The sequence below is a fragment of the Prionailurus viverrinus genome, chromosome F1, assembly GCF_022837055.1.
Source record: "Prionailurus viverrinus isolate Anna chromosome F1, UM_Priviv_1.0, whole genome shotgun sequence".
Taxonomy (NCBI): domain Eukaryota; kingdom Metazoa; phylum Chordata; class Mammalia; order Carnivora; family Felidae; genus Prionailurus; species Prionailurus viverrinus.
The window spans coordinates 60,239,672-60,255,745 of NC_062577.1; the positions used below are offsets into that span (position 1 = coordinate 60,239,672).

The window sequence follows — 16,074 nt, forward strand, 5'->3', positions numbered from 1 at the left end:
AGGTGGATGGGTGGATGAACCCAAGGCTGGATGAATGGAGAGTTCACCATGTGTTGAACTCTTGAGGGCAGGTTCTGTAATTGATTCATTTCTCTAGGATTGTTTCATTTCTCAGCAATCACCAAAGGACACCAAGTTTCAGGGATGTTCTTTGAAGGGCTTTGTGGGCATTTACATGAGAGGAAGAGAAGCTTTAGCATGAATTGTAGTCAATGGACACTGGATAAAGGTCCAAGAAGCTGCACTAAGGAGGGGTCCCCAAGCTTTGGTGAGGGAAAGAGCTCGGAGTCTCACTCTATGCCTTGATGAAGATCTCCAGTTCAATGCCAGAGCAAGGCTCTGAGCCAGAGATATTACAAAGCTTCTTGAGACAATTGGAGTGGGTCTTGAGGTCTAGATGTTGGAACCAAAGATAATAAGGATGAGGAGAGGGAATTCAGAGATAAGAGCCAGAAAAGCAGCCAGTAGGCGAAGTTTCTTGGTGAATCAATATTCCCAGGGGCCTCAGGGAAAGGGCAGAGGAAAAAAGACAAGCTGATCTTGGATGGCCTTCCTCATCCTAGTGGGTCTTTGGAACCAGGATAAGCCTTGGCCCAGGGCAACCAACGTGGCACTTTTCAGCGGTACCAGTGCGGTTTTCCTAGTGAATATGCCTATTTTTGGTAAACTCCTGTGGAAGGGACCCCAGCCAATAGCAAAGACTCAGAGTGCCAAATCCTAAATGTCAGGCCCCTGTGCTTTTCCCCAAGCCCACTTCATTTTTTTTTTTTTTTATCAGATCCCATCCATCCATCTCTGAACTCCACATTATGAAAGATCAGGAAGCATGGAAAGGCGGAGGACAGCAAGGGACAGCGAGGGACCCAGAGACCCAGCAGCAAAGAAGGGCGTCCTGATTTTGCTTGCTGAGTTGTTCTTGGTGGTTCTTGACACTTCCACTACCCACCAATCTCCTGGACAGAGAAGCCAATTCACTTTCCAGTTTCCCAGAGTGGAAAACTACCAGTGCCGGCCACCGCATGCCCAGGCAGAGCTCGATCTGTCCTGAGCTCTGGTAGGGCCTGGCAGGCAGGCAGAGGAGAAGCAGGCAGCTGCCACCAGGCTCCAGCTTCCCAAGAATTATTTTCATACTATGCTGCCAAGGTTGAGAGCCTGAAAGGGCAGCTTGTTCCGTGATGTTTACCATCTCCCTGCTAGTTCCAGACCACAAGCTTACCCATCAATGAGTGTCCTATATGCAGCTTCCAGGAAAACACACGCATGGCACACGTGAGTCCTGAAGCATGGAGAGCTGACACCTGGGCCTCTCTGGGTACAAGGAAGACCAGACTGACCAGAGGGGGGACACTGGGGTCAACCAGGGGACCCAAGACGGTCTCTGGTCTAAAAGAACATCTGCAATCATAAACTTTAGAGCCAAGAAGGGGCTTCAGAAAACCAACCCCTCCAATGGCTCCATATCAAATATCAGTTAGAACCTCTGAGCCCCCAAAAGGTGAAATGACTTAGTCAAGGACGCACAGCTGACGAGGACTGAAATTCCTGCACAGGACTGAGACTCACGTCTCCTGATCCCTGGTTCCTCTTTCTTCAACCCCAGGCTACCATGATCAAGTTCTTCCAATTCCAGAAAGGACAAGGTGGTCCCATTAGAGAAGCTGTCACTTGGGTCCCTGTTCCCCCAAGCTCCACATTGGCTGCTACTCCAGACTGGTTCATTATTCAGGTAAATATCTATACAGCGGGATGCTACTAGAGGCCAACGAAGATTATTTGGGTTCCTCTAGGCACATAGGGTGATTCTGCCAACACCCCTTTTGCCCAAATTGAGATTCCCCTTGGGATTAGCCCTTTAGAATTGCAGCCTTCCTGGAAGCCCAAAATACTTTCCAGAAACAATTATTGCAGAGCTCTGGAAGAGGAGTCCCCAGGCTGTACTGGATTCCAGGGTGTCAAAGTGAGGGTCAGTCAAGATACACTCTTCTTCCTGGCTGCCAAAGTCAGTGAAGGTTTCATAGTAGAATAGTATGTCCTTCCTTCCAATAAGAAGGTGAGTTGAAGGGATGCCTGGGTGACTCAGTCGGTTAAACATCCGACTTCAGCTCAGGTCATGATCACACGGCTTGTGAGTTTGAGCCCCACGTCGGGCTCTGTGCTGACAGCTTGGATGGAACCTGGAGCCTGCTTTGGATTCTGTGTCTCCCTCTCTCTCTACCCTCCCCCACTTGCATGCTGTCTCTCTCTCTCCCTTTCAAAAATAAATAATAAACGTTTTTTTTTTAATTTAAAAAAAAATGAAAGTGAGTTGAAGAGACAGCAGGTCAGGAACTGAGAAGAAAACTGGGGCCATGGTCTGGAAGCTTAAAACTGGATTCTGCCACTTCTAAATCATGGGACTTCAAGACAAGTTAGTAAACCTCTCTGAACCTGAATTTCCTCATCTTTAACAGTATTGCCAAGAGGGCTGTTGTGGAGATTTAGCATAATGAATACAAAGAATTTAGCATGCTTCATGAAATATAATAGGGCTCCAGATATGACACTCAGAAGGAGGAAGAGAGAGGATTATTTGTTTTAAATGTTACATTCACTCTAAAGCAATTTGGAGGCTTTATGGTCTTGGGAAGGTTACTTAACTTTCAGCCTCTCAGCTTAATGGTAATAATAGTATTTGTTTATAAGAATGCTATCAGGAAGCATGAGTTAATATATATCAAGTACTTAGTGATGTTTAAAGCAGAATAATGCTTGGGGCTCCTGGGTGGCTCAGTCGGTTAAGTGTCCGACTTCGGCTCAGGTCCTGATTTTACGGTTTGTGAGTTCGAGCCCCGAGTCGGCCTCTGTGCTGATGGCTCAGAGCCTGGAGCCTGCTTTGGATTCTGTGTCTCCTTCTCTCTCTGCCCCTCCCCCAACTTGTGCTCTGTCTCTCAAAAAGAAATAAATGTAAAAAAAAAAATTAAAGCAGAATAATGCTTAAAACCGGATAGATGTTATTTATAGATGTTATTTATATTTTAACTATTTTTACCCTGACTCATTCTAAAACAGAGATTGGAATTGGCTTCCCAAATGGTATAAAATAATTAATAAATGAATAAACGTATGTATGTTCAGGGGAAAGAGAATAGGGAAAAAAAGGATAAGCTAAAGAGCTAAGGTTGATATCCAAAAGATACTGCATGTGGGTCTATATACCTTTGCTGGTGATGGGCCTCACATTTGGCTCTGAGCTTCCCACTAGCCAATTCAAAAAGCAAGACACCATCAGTTAACATAATCTGGCAATAAGATAAAAGTTAACTTTTTATTTCTGTTTCCAAGTGGGATGGAGTAGCTTACAGTACCCAGTGCTCCCCCCTGCATTTGAAAGATGCAGATAAAACTTATAAATCATCTATTTGAAAGCATCTGACTGCTCTGAGGTTTCAAAAAAAGTTAAAAATGGGCAAAACATCCAAATAGAAGTTTTTTTCTCCGAACAGATCGTTAGAACAGGGGACTAGAACTTCAAAGAAGAGAGAATCTGAGAGGGGATATACCTCCTGCAGCCCCTTTCAGCCGTTCCTCAGTTTGGAGCAGGGGCACGGGGCTGGCTCTGGGCTTTGCGCAGGTAGAGAAGCTTCGCTATGGGGCAAAACCCCAGAGCTTCTGAAGGAGATGGGTGATCGCTGTAGCCAGGAGCATCTTTCTCACTCTGCACATTTGCCAAATGCATAGTTATCAATCACAGCTGAGCGAGTTTCTCGGTAAGAAAGCTACTACAGAGTCCTGAATATTGGTCTAACCTACTAAAAGCAAATAAATTAAAATTATAGCTTTCCAAAGGTGGACTTACCCACCCCCTCCCCTCTTCTCCCCATAGCCGGGGCTCCTCCTGTGCCAGGATGAATCATTTCTTGTTAGCTATGCTTGTATATATAGAGAAAATACACTTCATGGTTGGGCTTTTTTTTTTTTTTTGAGAGAGACAGAGCACAAGCAGGGGAGGGGCAGAGAGAGAGAGAGGGAGACACAGAATCGGAAGCAGGCTCCAGGCTCTGAGCTGTCAGCACAGAGCCCGATGCGGGACTCGAACCCACGGACTGTGAGATCGTGACCTGAGCCGAAGTTGGACATGCAACCCACTGAGCCACCCAGGCGCCCCCAAAGGGTTGATATTCTTATGAACTCTTTCTCAGCTTCCTAACATCTTTGTGAGACCAAACGTCAAATGGCATAATTTAGATGCTTTTTTTGAAGAAAAATACAGAGAAGCCTGGGAGGCCCTTGACTCCCTTCCTTCTTGTCTTCTCCTTATTCCTCAGGCACTTATCGATTGTCTATATAAGACAGGTACTGTCATAGGTATTGGCCATGAATACACAAGAGATCATTGCCACACGAAATAAGACAAAGACCAAAGTCATAAATGTCTGTGCAGCAGGGGGGAAAAGTTGCATATTTTTTAACAACTCATCACCTCCTACTTAAGCCCCCCCAAAAACCTCACTGTTTTGAATGTCTTAACTTTTACTTTACTTCACTGTGTATGTGTCCAAACCACGAAAAATTCTGGGAGGCCTATCTTGCCACATCCATGCTCTTCAGAGGCCTGCTGGCTAGGACCAAAAGCTAAGCCAACAATCACACTGTTCTCCCCAGAAAAATATACTGCCATGGATAAGCTCGCCTGGGCACAGGGCCCTGCGTCCCCTTGGAGTTAGGATGGCCAGAGTTCAGGGTTGTTAGAAGCCCCCACTTCCCAAAGGTAACTTGAGTCTCTCTTGGAGACCACAAGGGACCATAATGGTCACTAATGAACTCTTTTTCTCTTTCCTCCCCCACCGTCTGCTACATAGAAACCATTGTTTTATGGTATTTGGTTTATTTTATTTTTCTCTTCTTCCAAAAGGAACAAATCACAACCCTCAATATTTGCATATCACTTTCGAAAGCCCACTGACTTCCGTTATCTCATTTGGTCCCCCTATCGTAGCCACGTGAGGTGCAGAGGGCAGTTCATTTTCCCTTGTTGTGTCAGTGAGCAAAGTGAGATACGGAGCTTTACCTAAAGTCACAAAGCTAGATAGTGACAGAAGTGGAACCAGGCTCGAGGTCTCTTGATTTCCATCACCCGGTCTCTTCACCAAACCACATTGGCATCACACGGTATGTCTGCACTCACTCTCCACGCTATAATGAGACCTCAGGGTCAAGAAGAACCACCAATTCAGGGAACAATCCAGACAGAGGACCCGGGAAGGCTTACTGCCTGTCTAATTTCTTGGAACATCTTCGTCTCAGATTTGCTGAAATATGATAGCAAAAGGATATCCTGCATCCTGGTTATGGGATGTAAAATCAATACACACAAAAAAACGGTTGCATTTCTATACACTGATAATGAAGTATCAGAAAGAGAAATTAAAAAAAAATCCCGTTTTATAACTGCATAAAAATAATAAAATACCCAGGAATACATTTAACCGAGGAGGTGAAAGACCTGCATATCGAAAAGCACAAAACATTAATACAAGAAACCAAAGACGATACAAATAAATAGAAACCTATTCCATGCTGATGGATGAAAGAATCAATATTGTTAAAATGTCCATATTATCCAAAGAATCTACAGAGCCAAAGCAAGCTCGATCCAAATTCCAATGGTGTTTTTCTAATAATCCTAAACAAATGATAGAGATAGAACGAATAATCCTAAAATTGGTATGGAACCACAAAAAATTCTGAATAGCCAAACAAATCTTGAGAAAGAAGAACAAAGCTGGAGGCATCATGTCCCCCAGTTACTAGATATATGACAAAGCTATAGTAATTAAAACAGTATGGTATTGGCATACAAAATAGAGACCCTAGAAATAGATCTACACGTACATGGTCGGTTAATTTATGACAAAGGAGCCAAGAACACACAATGGGAAAAGGACTATCTCTTCAATAAATGGTGCTGGGAAAATGGGACAGCCACATGCAAAAGAATGAAACCTGACCACTACCTTATACCATGCACAAAAATTAATTCAAAATCAATTAAAGACATGAATGGGAGACCTAAAACCATAGAACTCCTAGAAGAAAACATAGGCAATAAGGCTCCTGACATGGGTTTTGGCAACGATTTTTTGAATCTGACACCATAACCAAAAGCAACAAAAGAAAAACATAGAGAAGTGGGAATACATCACACTAAAAAGCTTGTGCACAGCAAAGGAAACCACCAACAAATAAAAAGGCAACCCGCTGAACGGGAGAAAATATTTGCAAATCATGTATCTGATAAGGGACTAATATCCAAAATATACACAGAACTCCTACAACTCAATAGCACAAAACCAAACGGTCCAATTAAAAAACAGGCAGAAGATGCAAACAGGCATTTTCCAAAGCAGACATACAGGTGATCGGCAGGTACATGAAAAAAAAGGTTCAGCATCACTCATCTTCAGGGCAAGGAACATCACAACGATGAGATATCGCCTCAAACCTCTTAAAATGGCTACTGTCAAAAAGGCAAGAGATAATAAGTGTCGGCGAGGCTGTGGAGAAAAAGAAATCCTTCTGTACTTAGGGAAGACAGTGTGGAGTCTCTACAAGACATTAAAAATAGAGGGGCGCCTGGGTGGCGCAGTGGGTTAAGCGTCCGACTTCAGCCAGGTCACGATCTCGCGGTCCGGGAGTTCGAGCCCCACGCCAGGCTCTGGGCTGATGGCTCAGAGCCTGGAGCCAGTTTCCGATTCTGTGTCTCCCTCTCTCTCTGCCCCTCCCCCGTTCATGCTCTGTCTCTCTCTGTCCCAAAAATAAATAAACGTTGAAAAAAAAATTTAATAAAAAAAAAAAATAGAACTGCCATGTGACCCAGCAGTCCCACTTTTGGGTGTTCATCTGAAGAAAATGAAACACTAACTCAAAAAGATATGTGCACACACACCCCCCCCCCCATTCACTGCAGCATTATTTACAATAGGCAAGATACAGAAACAACCCAAGTGTCCACTAGTGGATGGATGGATAAGGAAATTGTGGTATATGTATACAGTGGAATATCGGTTATGAGAAAAAAGGAAATCCTGCCATTTGTGACAACGAATAAAACCTGAGGGCATTACACTAACTGAAATAAGTCAGACAGAGGTCTCTCTTATATGTGGGATCTAAAAATATATATATAAGGGACGCTTGGGTGATTCAGTGGGTTAAGTGTCTGACTTTGGCTCAGGTCATGACCTCATGGCTCAAACGGGCTCTGTGCTGACACCTCGGAGTCTGGAACCTGCTTCGGATTCTGTGTCTCCCTCTCTCTCTGCCCCTCCCCCACTCATGCTCTGTCTTTCCCTCTCAAAAATGAATAAAAACATTAAATTTTTTTTTAAGAGCTCACAGATACAGAGAACAGACTGGTGGTTACCTGAGGCAGGGGGTAGAGGGTGGAAAAAACGGGTGAAGGCGATTTAAATTTATTAAAAAGTAAAATAAGGAATCTAACTGTGGGGTGGGGGGGAGGCAGTGGAAAGAACTCACAATCTGGGAGGAAGGACATGGCATCCTATTTTGTTATCACCAGGTGAGGACAAAGCCTTTGATTGGAAAGTACCTGTCACATACTGGGGATCCCAAAGTTAGGTGGCTCCTGTTTCTGGTATGGCCCTAACCTCACTGTTGCCCTCATGACCCCTCAGTGACAACCATCTCCACACTCTTACTTTCCTATTTGTGCCTCTGAACCTTTTCTTAGCTCAAATGCTCTCCTTTCCTCTTTCCACCTAGCCTGGCAAATTCCTCCATGTCTGGCCCACATTCATACCCTCAGTATTTCAACCACTCAGACCCTGGGGAGCTGACCTGGTTGGGTAGTACGTGAGCATCCCGTGTGTCTGACAATCCAGGAGCACAGAGGTCAAGAGCATGCTTGCTGGTCAAGAGCGCCTCTTAGCTCCGTCACTTAGCTAGCTCTGCAACCTTGAGTGAGTTACCTAAGGTTTCTGGGCCTCAGTTTCTCCTGCGAAGCTGGAAAGACAATACTACCTACTTCATAAGATTACTGCAAAGATTAAATTTGCTGACGCCCACTTCGAATGGCACCAGGAATATATTAAGTGCTGGTTGAGTGTTAGTTGGTATTCCCCTTTGAACTCTGCATTCTCTTTTTCCCTATTTGGCACAACAGGGGCTGTTTAAGGGGCAGATGAGCTTCGGTTGTCCCCAGAGAAAGATCCTTTTACTGGCAGGAAGGATACCAAAGGCCACCCTCAGGCTAGACTCGACAAACAAACATATAAGCAAGAAAGAGCCAATCTGGGCAGCATCAGGCATTGCTTGCTTAAGAGAAATTCAAGCAGGGAGGTCCCTTCGCAGCCTTTTTATCTCCCTCTGAGGGCCCTGCTCAGTCTGAATAAAGCAAACAAGCAATCTCTCTCTGTCTCTGTCTCTGTCTCTGTCTCTGTCTCTCTCTCTCACACACACACACACACACACACACACACACACACACACAGAGAGAGAGAGAGAGAGAGAGAGAGAGAGAGAGCCCTAGCATCTCGGGTCTGGTTTCAGAAATCTGAAACCAGTGCCACATTCTCATTAGATGAAGCCCCACAAACCTTCTCACACATCTCTGGGGACATGAAGGATGAGAGCCCAGGATTTTCCAATTTGGAAATGTGTGTAAGTAAAGTTACATGTACCAGCTTTGGCGGTAGACAAGGGGGTGAGGAGAAGGGGACAACGCTGTGCAGAAGGGAACCAGGGTATCTCTGGAGCTTTGGTATCTTTGCGAGGCTGAGTCAGTACCAAAGGGCTTCCAGACCCTTGCTTGCTGGGCATGCTAACGAGACCAAGTTTCCCAGAGCGAGCTCTGCATGATCCTCTGAGTCTTTTCTATTCCTTCGCCTCAGGCCATCCCTCAAACCCCAATTACCTCTCACCCCCTTAAATGCACACTGGCGGTCCCAGAAAAGTAGCCATCAGGCTGCCCAGCTATTACACGATTATTGGAGAAAGGTCATTTCCTCACCGGCTCCCTGAGGGGCTGAGTGGTTTTGGTGGAATGACCTTGGAGCTGAGAGACGGGAGTCGTGGGCTCCTGTTTTACCATTCGCTAGATGTGTGCTCGTGGACAAACCTCTCACTCCCTTTGACATCACTTCCTTTACCTGTAAAATGGGGAAGAGGGACTTGGATATCGTTAAGGTTCATTGCAACTCAAATAGCCTAAGACACTAGTTGCCTAGGTCCAAAGAACTCACTGGGATGTAGGATTGATGCTGGAAACAACAAAAGCACAGTGATGAACCTGAAACTACAGGAGTCTATAGGAGAAGAAATTCCTCCTCTCAGAATCCCAACCCTTTAATGTCTTTGTCCCTCCCCCAAAAGTAGGAACATTCTAGACACCAAAGGAGGACTCCCCCACCCCAGGGTTCTGAATTGCTAGTAAGCTTCCTGCCGCCTATGAAGAGAAAATGCGGAACGGAAACAGGAAGCCCCAACACTGCCCTGCCCTGGCTCTGTCCTGTGCATCCTGAATGCCTGGGTTGCCTGTTAGGGAAAAGAGCTGTTTCTCCCTCTTCCAAGTAAAAGCACTTCTCACAGGCCAAGTCAGAGGGTGGGGCCAACTGCCTTTGTGCTCCTCACAGACAGCAACTGTCTGGTTTGTTGGATGAGTCTTTAGGACCTCAGACCCCTGGGCTTGGTGTCCAGGATAATCAGGTCACTTCTACTCGTCCTCCTCCCTCGAAATCCCTAAGATTCTGAGCCCTGACTGACCACTGAAGGAGAAGCCTGGAGGCGTCTAACCTGGCCAGGTGATCAAACCACTATTAATAACCCAGACTATTCTTATACTTCGTTGTGGCATCTAGAGATGTCCCTTTGTCCTGGAGGTACTCTCAGGCTCTCCTGTTAAGTCCAGTCGCCCCGCCCAAGGATCTACAAGAGGATGAAAAGGCTGCCCCTTTGGGTCTCTCACTCAGCACCCTCCACCAGGCAGCCCCCCATGTTCCTCCCCGTCCCTTCTGGCCATTGCATACATGCTATTTCTTCTTCCTGAAAGGCTTCTTCTTAGACCCACCTCCAAAGGAAAAAAAATGCCCAACAAAAAGCTTCTTGTACTATGAAACTCCTACAGATTAGGCTGGGGCAGGCTTTGTGTACCCAACATGTCACTAGGGGGCATTTTAGGGTACGTGTGTGTGTGTGTGTGTGTGTGTGTGTGTGTGTATACACACTGATATATATATATATATATCAGCTATCTTCTTTGTGCTTAACCTCAAAGCCGAGGTTCTTCCAAAGTTCAGATTTTAGAACCCCAAGCCTGAGAAGTGCCAGGGAGCTGGGGACAAGTGGATTTTCTTACAAAGAACAGCCATGCAAGATCAGGGACCCTGCTTCCAAGTCCAAAGCCCATCCATATCTTCCAGTATAGGTGGTAAAGCCCCACACCATAAAATCACACTAAGTTTGTGACAGAAAGGCTCTCACAGATCACCTAATCCAACATCACCTTACTACAGGTAAAAGGATTAAGGAAATACAAGAGAAATACAATGGCAGGTGTAATGTCACATAACTAATTAAAGACCAAGCCAGGATCATAACCAGGTTTTTCCTCAGAATCACTTTCTAAGTGAGTTAAATACCATTTTCTTGTCTTTCTTTTTTCTCTTATTTGAGAGAGAGCATGAGCAGGGGAGGGGCAGAGGGAAAGGGAAAGAGAGAATGTTAAGCAGGCTCCACACCCAGCATGGAGCCCAATGCAGGCTCGATCCCACGACTGTGGGCTCATGACCTGAGCCAAAATCAAGAGTCAGATATCCAACCAATTAAGCCACCTGGGCACCCCCAATGAGTTAAATACTATTTTCTAAGTAAACTGCAAATCATTCGGCAGAATATTCTAACAATGTCCACATCATTTGTTGATTTGTAGAAATGTTTTTCACAAATTGTTGGTATGATCGTTTGATGGAGACTAGCTAACTGATCTCCTGAGCCATGATTGTGCCAGAGGAAACTGCCTCAACCTCTTCCAATGACCTTCCATTGAATCGACAGTCATCCGGTCCCTGTCCCTGGTGCGCGGTTACAATGGGAAGCTGGCGAGGCATGCTGCCCAAACTTCAGAACTGTGTACATACTCCTGCGTGTCAGTATTTCCTGGGTGGACCCGTAGAGCCTACACTGCAGCCCCCAGTGACAACGCCACTTTGAAGCCTGCCATTACTGGAAATGCCACTATTACTACCTGTCTCACTACCTGCTTGGCTGCCGCTGTCAAAGTTCTGGTGCTTTAGAGCAGGGAGCCAACGGCCTCCCTGCCATCATGTCATGACCTACTACCTATATCACACTAGTACTACCCGGGAGCCTCCATGGTGTGACACCAGCAGCCATGATGAAATCTCCACAACGGGCTTAAACTAATGAGCTGGTTGTAGACTTTATATTAATTAAATTTAATGTTTAGCCCAGTTGCTATTTGCCAGCCAATATTTTATATCAAATACTCTATTAAAATATGTGTCTATATTTTAAGATATGTTTACAACCCAGTTCTCCCGACTTACATCCAAGATGGCATCTATTTATACCATGGGACCAACCTGTGGGGAAAACCTACCTGGCCAAGAATTTTCGTCTTTCAGTAGAAACCAATAAGGACTTCTGAAAAGTCATCCATAAATCAACATGCATTTATTATGTATCTACTCTACATTCATCAGTGTGCAGGCCCTAGGACTCCACAAACCCCAAGATTTGTGCCTCGATCCTTTAACACTGATTACCGTTTCTCGTTGCTGGTCTCTAGCTTAACTTGGTAAAGCAGAAGAAATGGTAGAGAGAAGGATTAGTTCTTCAACATACCTCAAATATTCTATGTTCTATAAAGATCTTTGCAAGTCAAGACGTTTATTCCTTTCTTCCTGGGAGAAAGAGGCAACAGAAGGGGCACTTGGGTGGCTCAGTTGGTTAAGTCTCTGACTTTTGATTTCGGCTTAGGTCATGATCTCACAGTTCACGAGTCCAAACCCTGCGTAGGGCTCTGCGCTGATGGTGTGGAGCATGCTTGGGATTCTCTCCCTCCCTCTCTCTCTCTCTCTTTCTCTCTCCTTCTCTCTCTCCCTTTCTCTCTGGTTCTCTCTCTCTCTCCCAAAATAAATAAAAAAACTTAAAAAAAAAGAGCCAACAGAAATGATTGGCACCAGGAATATGGGGAAAATGTTTTAATGATAACTGCTTTCTGTCTTCACACAGCTCATTTCCTGCCACAGGGCTATAACAATACTCTCGAACACAGAACACTAGCTCTTTTGGTTCATTCATCAAAATGTCCTCATATCATCCTAGTCTCTGTGAATGTGCCTGGAACCAAAACACACTACCATTCTGTGCACACATAGTGACACTTCCTTGGAGACCAAATCAGGGAGATGACCATTTGCTTGTTCAATGTAGCAGGAAGCAACCACACTTCAACGGGGTGGGAGGAATACAGAGGAGAGAAATGAAGGAATGGTGTTCAAGTTCAGATCTGAGGTGAACCAACTAAACTTATTACAAGAAAGTAATAAGGCACTGGGTTTATTAAAACAAGAAATCCTTGATTTTAAGGTGTTTTGATTATATTTCCTTTTCAGGTATAAAGAATATCCCACAGAGACAGAATTCTAGTTAGGAGAAGAGGGTGAGGATTTTCACAATGTACCCTCATGCTATATGAAGAAGACAAAAGAAAAATGTCCTCAAAAATCCATATACAACTCGGAGCAACAGAACTTTCATACATTACCGTGGGATGGAAAAATTGGTAAAATCTCTTCGGAAAACTCTGGTAATGTGTAGAAAAACATACTGTATGTAACATATAACTCAGTAACTCCACTTCCAGGTATATGCCCCCAAAAAGCTGAATACACACTTCTACCAAAAGACCTTTACAAGAATGATTATAGCAGGTTTATTCATGATGGGCCCAAACTGGAAACGATCCAAATTCCCATCCACAGTAGACTGGACAAATAAAATATTCAAACAAAGTAATATCACACAACAATGAAAACAAACAGTTGCCAGCTGCATGCAGAAAGGTGGATGAATATCATGAACAAAATATTGAATGAAAGAAGCCAGATGCGAAATAGTATTTATGCATCATCTGCTTCCATTTATATAAAGTATAAAAACAGGCAAAATTAATCTATATTGTTATAAAGCAGGATAATGATTACCCTTGGAGTGAGGGTGAGAAGAAGTAACTGAAAAGAAGCATGAGGTGAGCTTCTGAAATCTGGTAAACCTCTGTTTCTTAATCTGGATGCTGCTTAGATGGATGTATACAGTTTGTAAAATTCATCACATTGAGCACTTACACTAAGTATAAGGATATATGTATACTTTCCTATATTTATATTTGTGTCAACATGGAAAAAAAATGACTCCAATCCTTTACCCTTCCCTGTATTCAGGCCATCCCCATGTGATTTTTTTATGCCATCCCACTCTGACTCAGGGCTTGGCCATGTGACTTGCTTTGGCCAATGAGATCTCAGCGAATGTGACTAAAGCATTGGCTTGGAAAATGCTGCACATTTCTGCTTCTGCTATTGCTCCTGTGCAATTTCCATTAAAACATATCCATGCTAGTCTGCTAGAGGAGAGGACAGCCAAGTTGCCCAGTCGTCAGAGTCAAGGCCATCCTAGATGAACCAATAACCAGCTGACTCCCAGATAGGTACATGAAACCAGAGATCAGAAGAATACTTCAACCAAGCCCAGACTGGATCACCAACTTTACGTAAGTTGTTAAGAGGCAGTACTCTGGTAACAGACAAGTGATAAAATTGTGTACTTCAATTTAAAGTTAAAATATACATGCAGTTTTCCCCAATGTTTATATCAGCACTATCGACAATAGCCAAAGTATGGAAATGTCCCAAATGTCCATTGACAGATGAATGGATAAAGAAGGTGTGGCTTATAGATACAATGGAGTATTACTCGGCAATCAAAAAGAATGAAATCTTGCCATTTGCAACCACAAGGATGGAACCGGAGGGCATTATGCTAAGTGAAATTAGTCAGAGAAAGATAAATATCATATGACTTCACTCATATGAGGAATTTAAGATACAAAACAGATGAACAGAAGGGAAGGGAAGCAAAGATAATATAAAAACAGGGAGGGGGACAAAACAGAAGAGACTCTTAAATATGGAGAATAAACAGAGGGCTGCTGGAGGGGGTGTGGGAGGGGGGATGGGCTAAATGGGTAAGGGGCATTAAGGAATCTACTCCTGAAATCACTGTTGTACTATGTGCTAACTAACTTGGATGTAAATATAAAAATTAAGTAATTAATTAATAAAAAATAAAAATAAAATAAAATATATAGAGAGAGACACACATACAATTGTTTTAAAAAGTTGGGGAGAACTAAAAGATTTCTCTGGACACATCTATATTTGAGTATGGCCACACCTGATAGGAAAGAAAGACTGCCTGAGATCCCATAAGACCAGGGTCCCAGAAGCACAACATGACATCCAAGTAAAACATAGGCCTAAACCAGCCAAAAATAACTGGAAACCTGTGGAAGTTCTCCAAGTCATCTAAAAATTCTTTCCTGTTTCCAAGAAGATGCAGAAGTAAACAGATGCTTCCTCCGCCTCCCATTTTTTAAAATTCCCCTTTTACTCCACTCTAGTTTATATCAACAGCCCTTTCACAACAGCCAAGATGTTATATAGACAGAGGGTATTAGTTTCTGTTTCTGCTTTAGACAAGTTTCATCATGAAAGGGAAGGAAGGAAGGAAGGAAGGAAGGAAGGAAGGAAGGAAGGAAGAAGGAGAAGGAAGGAAGAAGAGAGGGAGGGAGGAAGGAAGGGGAAGGAGGGAGGGAGGGAGGAAGAAAGGAAAGAAGGAAGGAAGGAAGGAAGGGAGGAAGGAAGGAAGAAAGGAGGGGAGGGAGGGAGGGAGGGAGGGAGGGAGGGAGGAAAGAAGGAAGGAAGGAAGGAAGAAGGAGAAGAAGGGAAGAAGAGAGGGAGGGAGGAAGGAAGGGCAGGGAGGGAGGGAGGGAGGAAGGAAGGAAGGAAGAAGGAGAAGAAGGGAAGAAGAGAGGGAGGGAGGAAGGAAGGGCAGGGAGGGAGGGAGGGAGGGAGGGAGGAAGGAAGGAAGGAAGGAAAGAAGGAAGGAAGGAAGGGAGGAAGGGATGGAGGGAGGGATGGAGGGAGGGAGGAAGGAAGGAAGGAAGGAAGGAAGGAAGGAAGGAATAAGGGGAAAAGATGACCCTTTGGATACCCTTGGCAGGGCCTTTGCCAAGATGAACATTGATGGACTTGAGTGTTCGGCTGGTCTTCTAGCATGTGGCTGAGCAATGGCCGTGTTACCTGGATTAACCTGAGCTTTTGCAGAACTCAAGATGGACAGCAGCAGGAGTAGCATCAATGGTATTCTGGGAATCGAAGTCATCTCAGAAGATGGTGTCGGAACTGGAGCCTGCAGCCCACCAAAATGCAAGCAAACGAGAAAGAGAAGGAGAGGAGAGGAGTGAGACAGATACTATCAAAATGAATGGATACAATTTGCACTATTATGTTTGGTTCTTACAGCCTTTATTTCTATATTTAGGACTTCAAGTCACAGACTTGGAGAGTCTTGTGGGACATTCAATAATCAGATAATGTAAGAATTTCCAAACTCAGATCATGAAATTACAATTACCAAAACTATAGGCAAGTAACAAAGTTTTACTAAGATTAATACTTACCCACATTGTGAACGGTGATAATCTAAAACTTACATTTATGAAGTCCTCACAATTTTGATATTGATTCCAATATTAAACCAAGAAAAAAAATATATATATATATATAGGGAATATTTACAGATACATACATATATACAGGTTAGTATACACACATGCATCTCTTTGCTGTATCAGCTGAGAGGGCCTAAAAGCCAAACACCACAACAGCAACAAGTATGCCTAGTGCCCAGATCTTGGTTTTTAATACCATTCTCCAATAAAAGGAGTCAGAGTTCCTTGGAGAAGTGGCTGATCCCAGGCCTGGGGCAGGATGT

General features: G+C 44.1%; 1 protein-coding gene across 5 annotated transcripts in view; it reads right to left on the bottom strand.

Moving 5' to 3' along the window:
• Positions 1–16,074, bottom strand: part of DDR2 (discoidin domain receptor tyrosine kinase 2) — a 156,353-nt gene that overhangs the window by 48,215 nt on the left and 92,064 nt on the right. For all 5 annotated transcript variants that reach the window (XM_047840559.1, XM_047840558.1, XM_047840556.1 and 2 more), the window contains one exon: positions 15,381–15,489. In XM_047840559.1, coding sequence (XP_047696515.1) covers positions 15,381–15,489 — 109 coding nt within the window. The remainder of the gene's footprint in view (positions 1–15,380; positions 15,490–16,074) is intronic.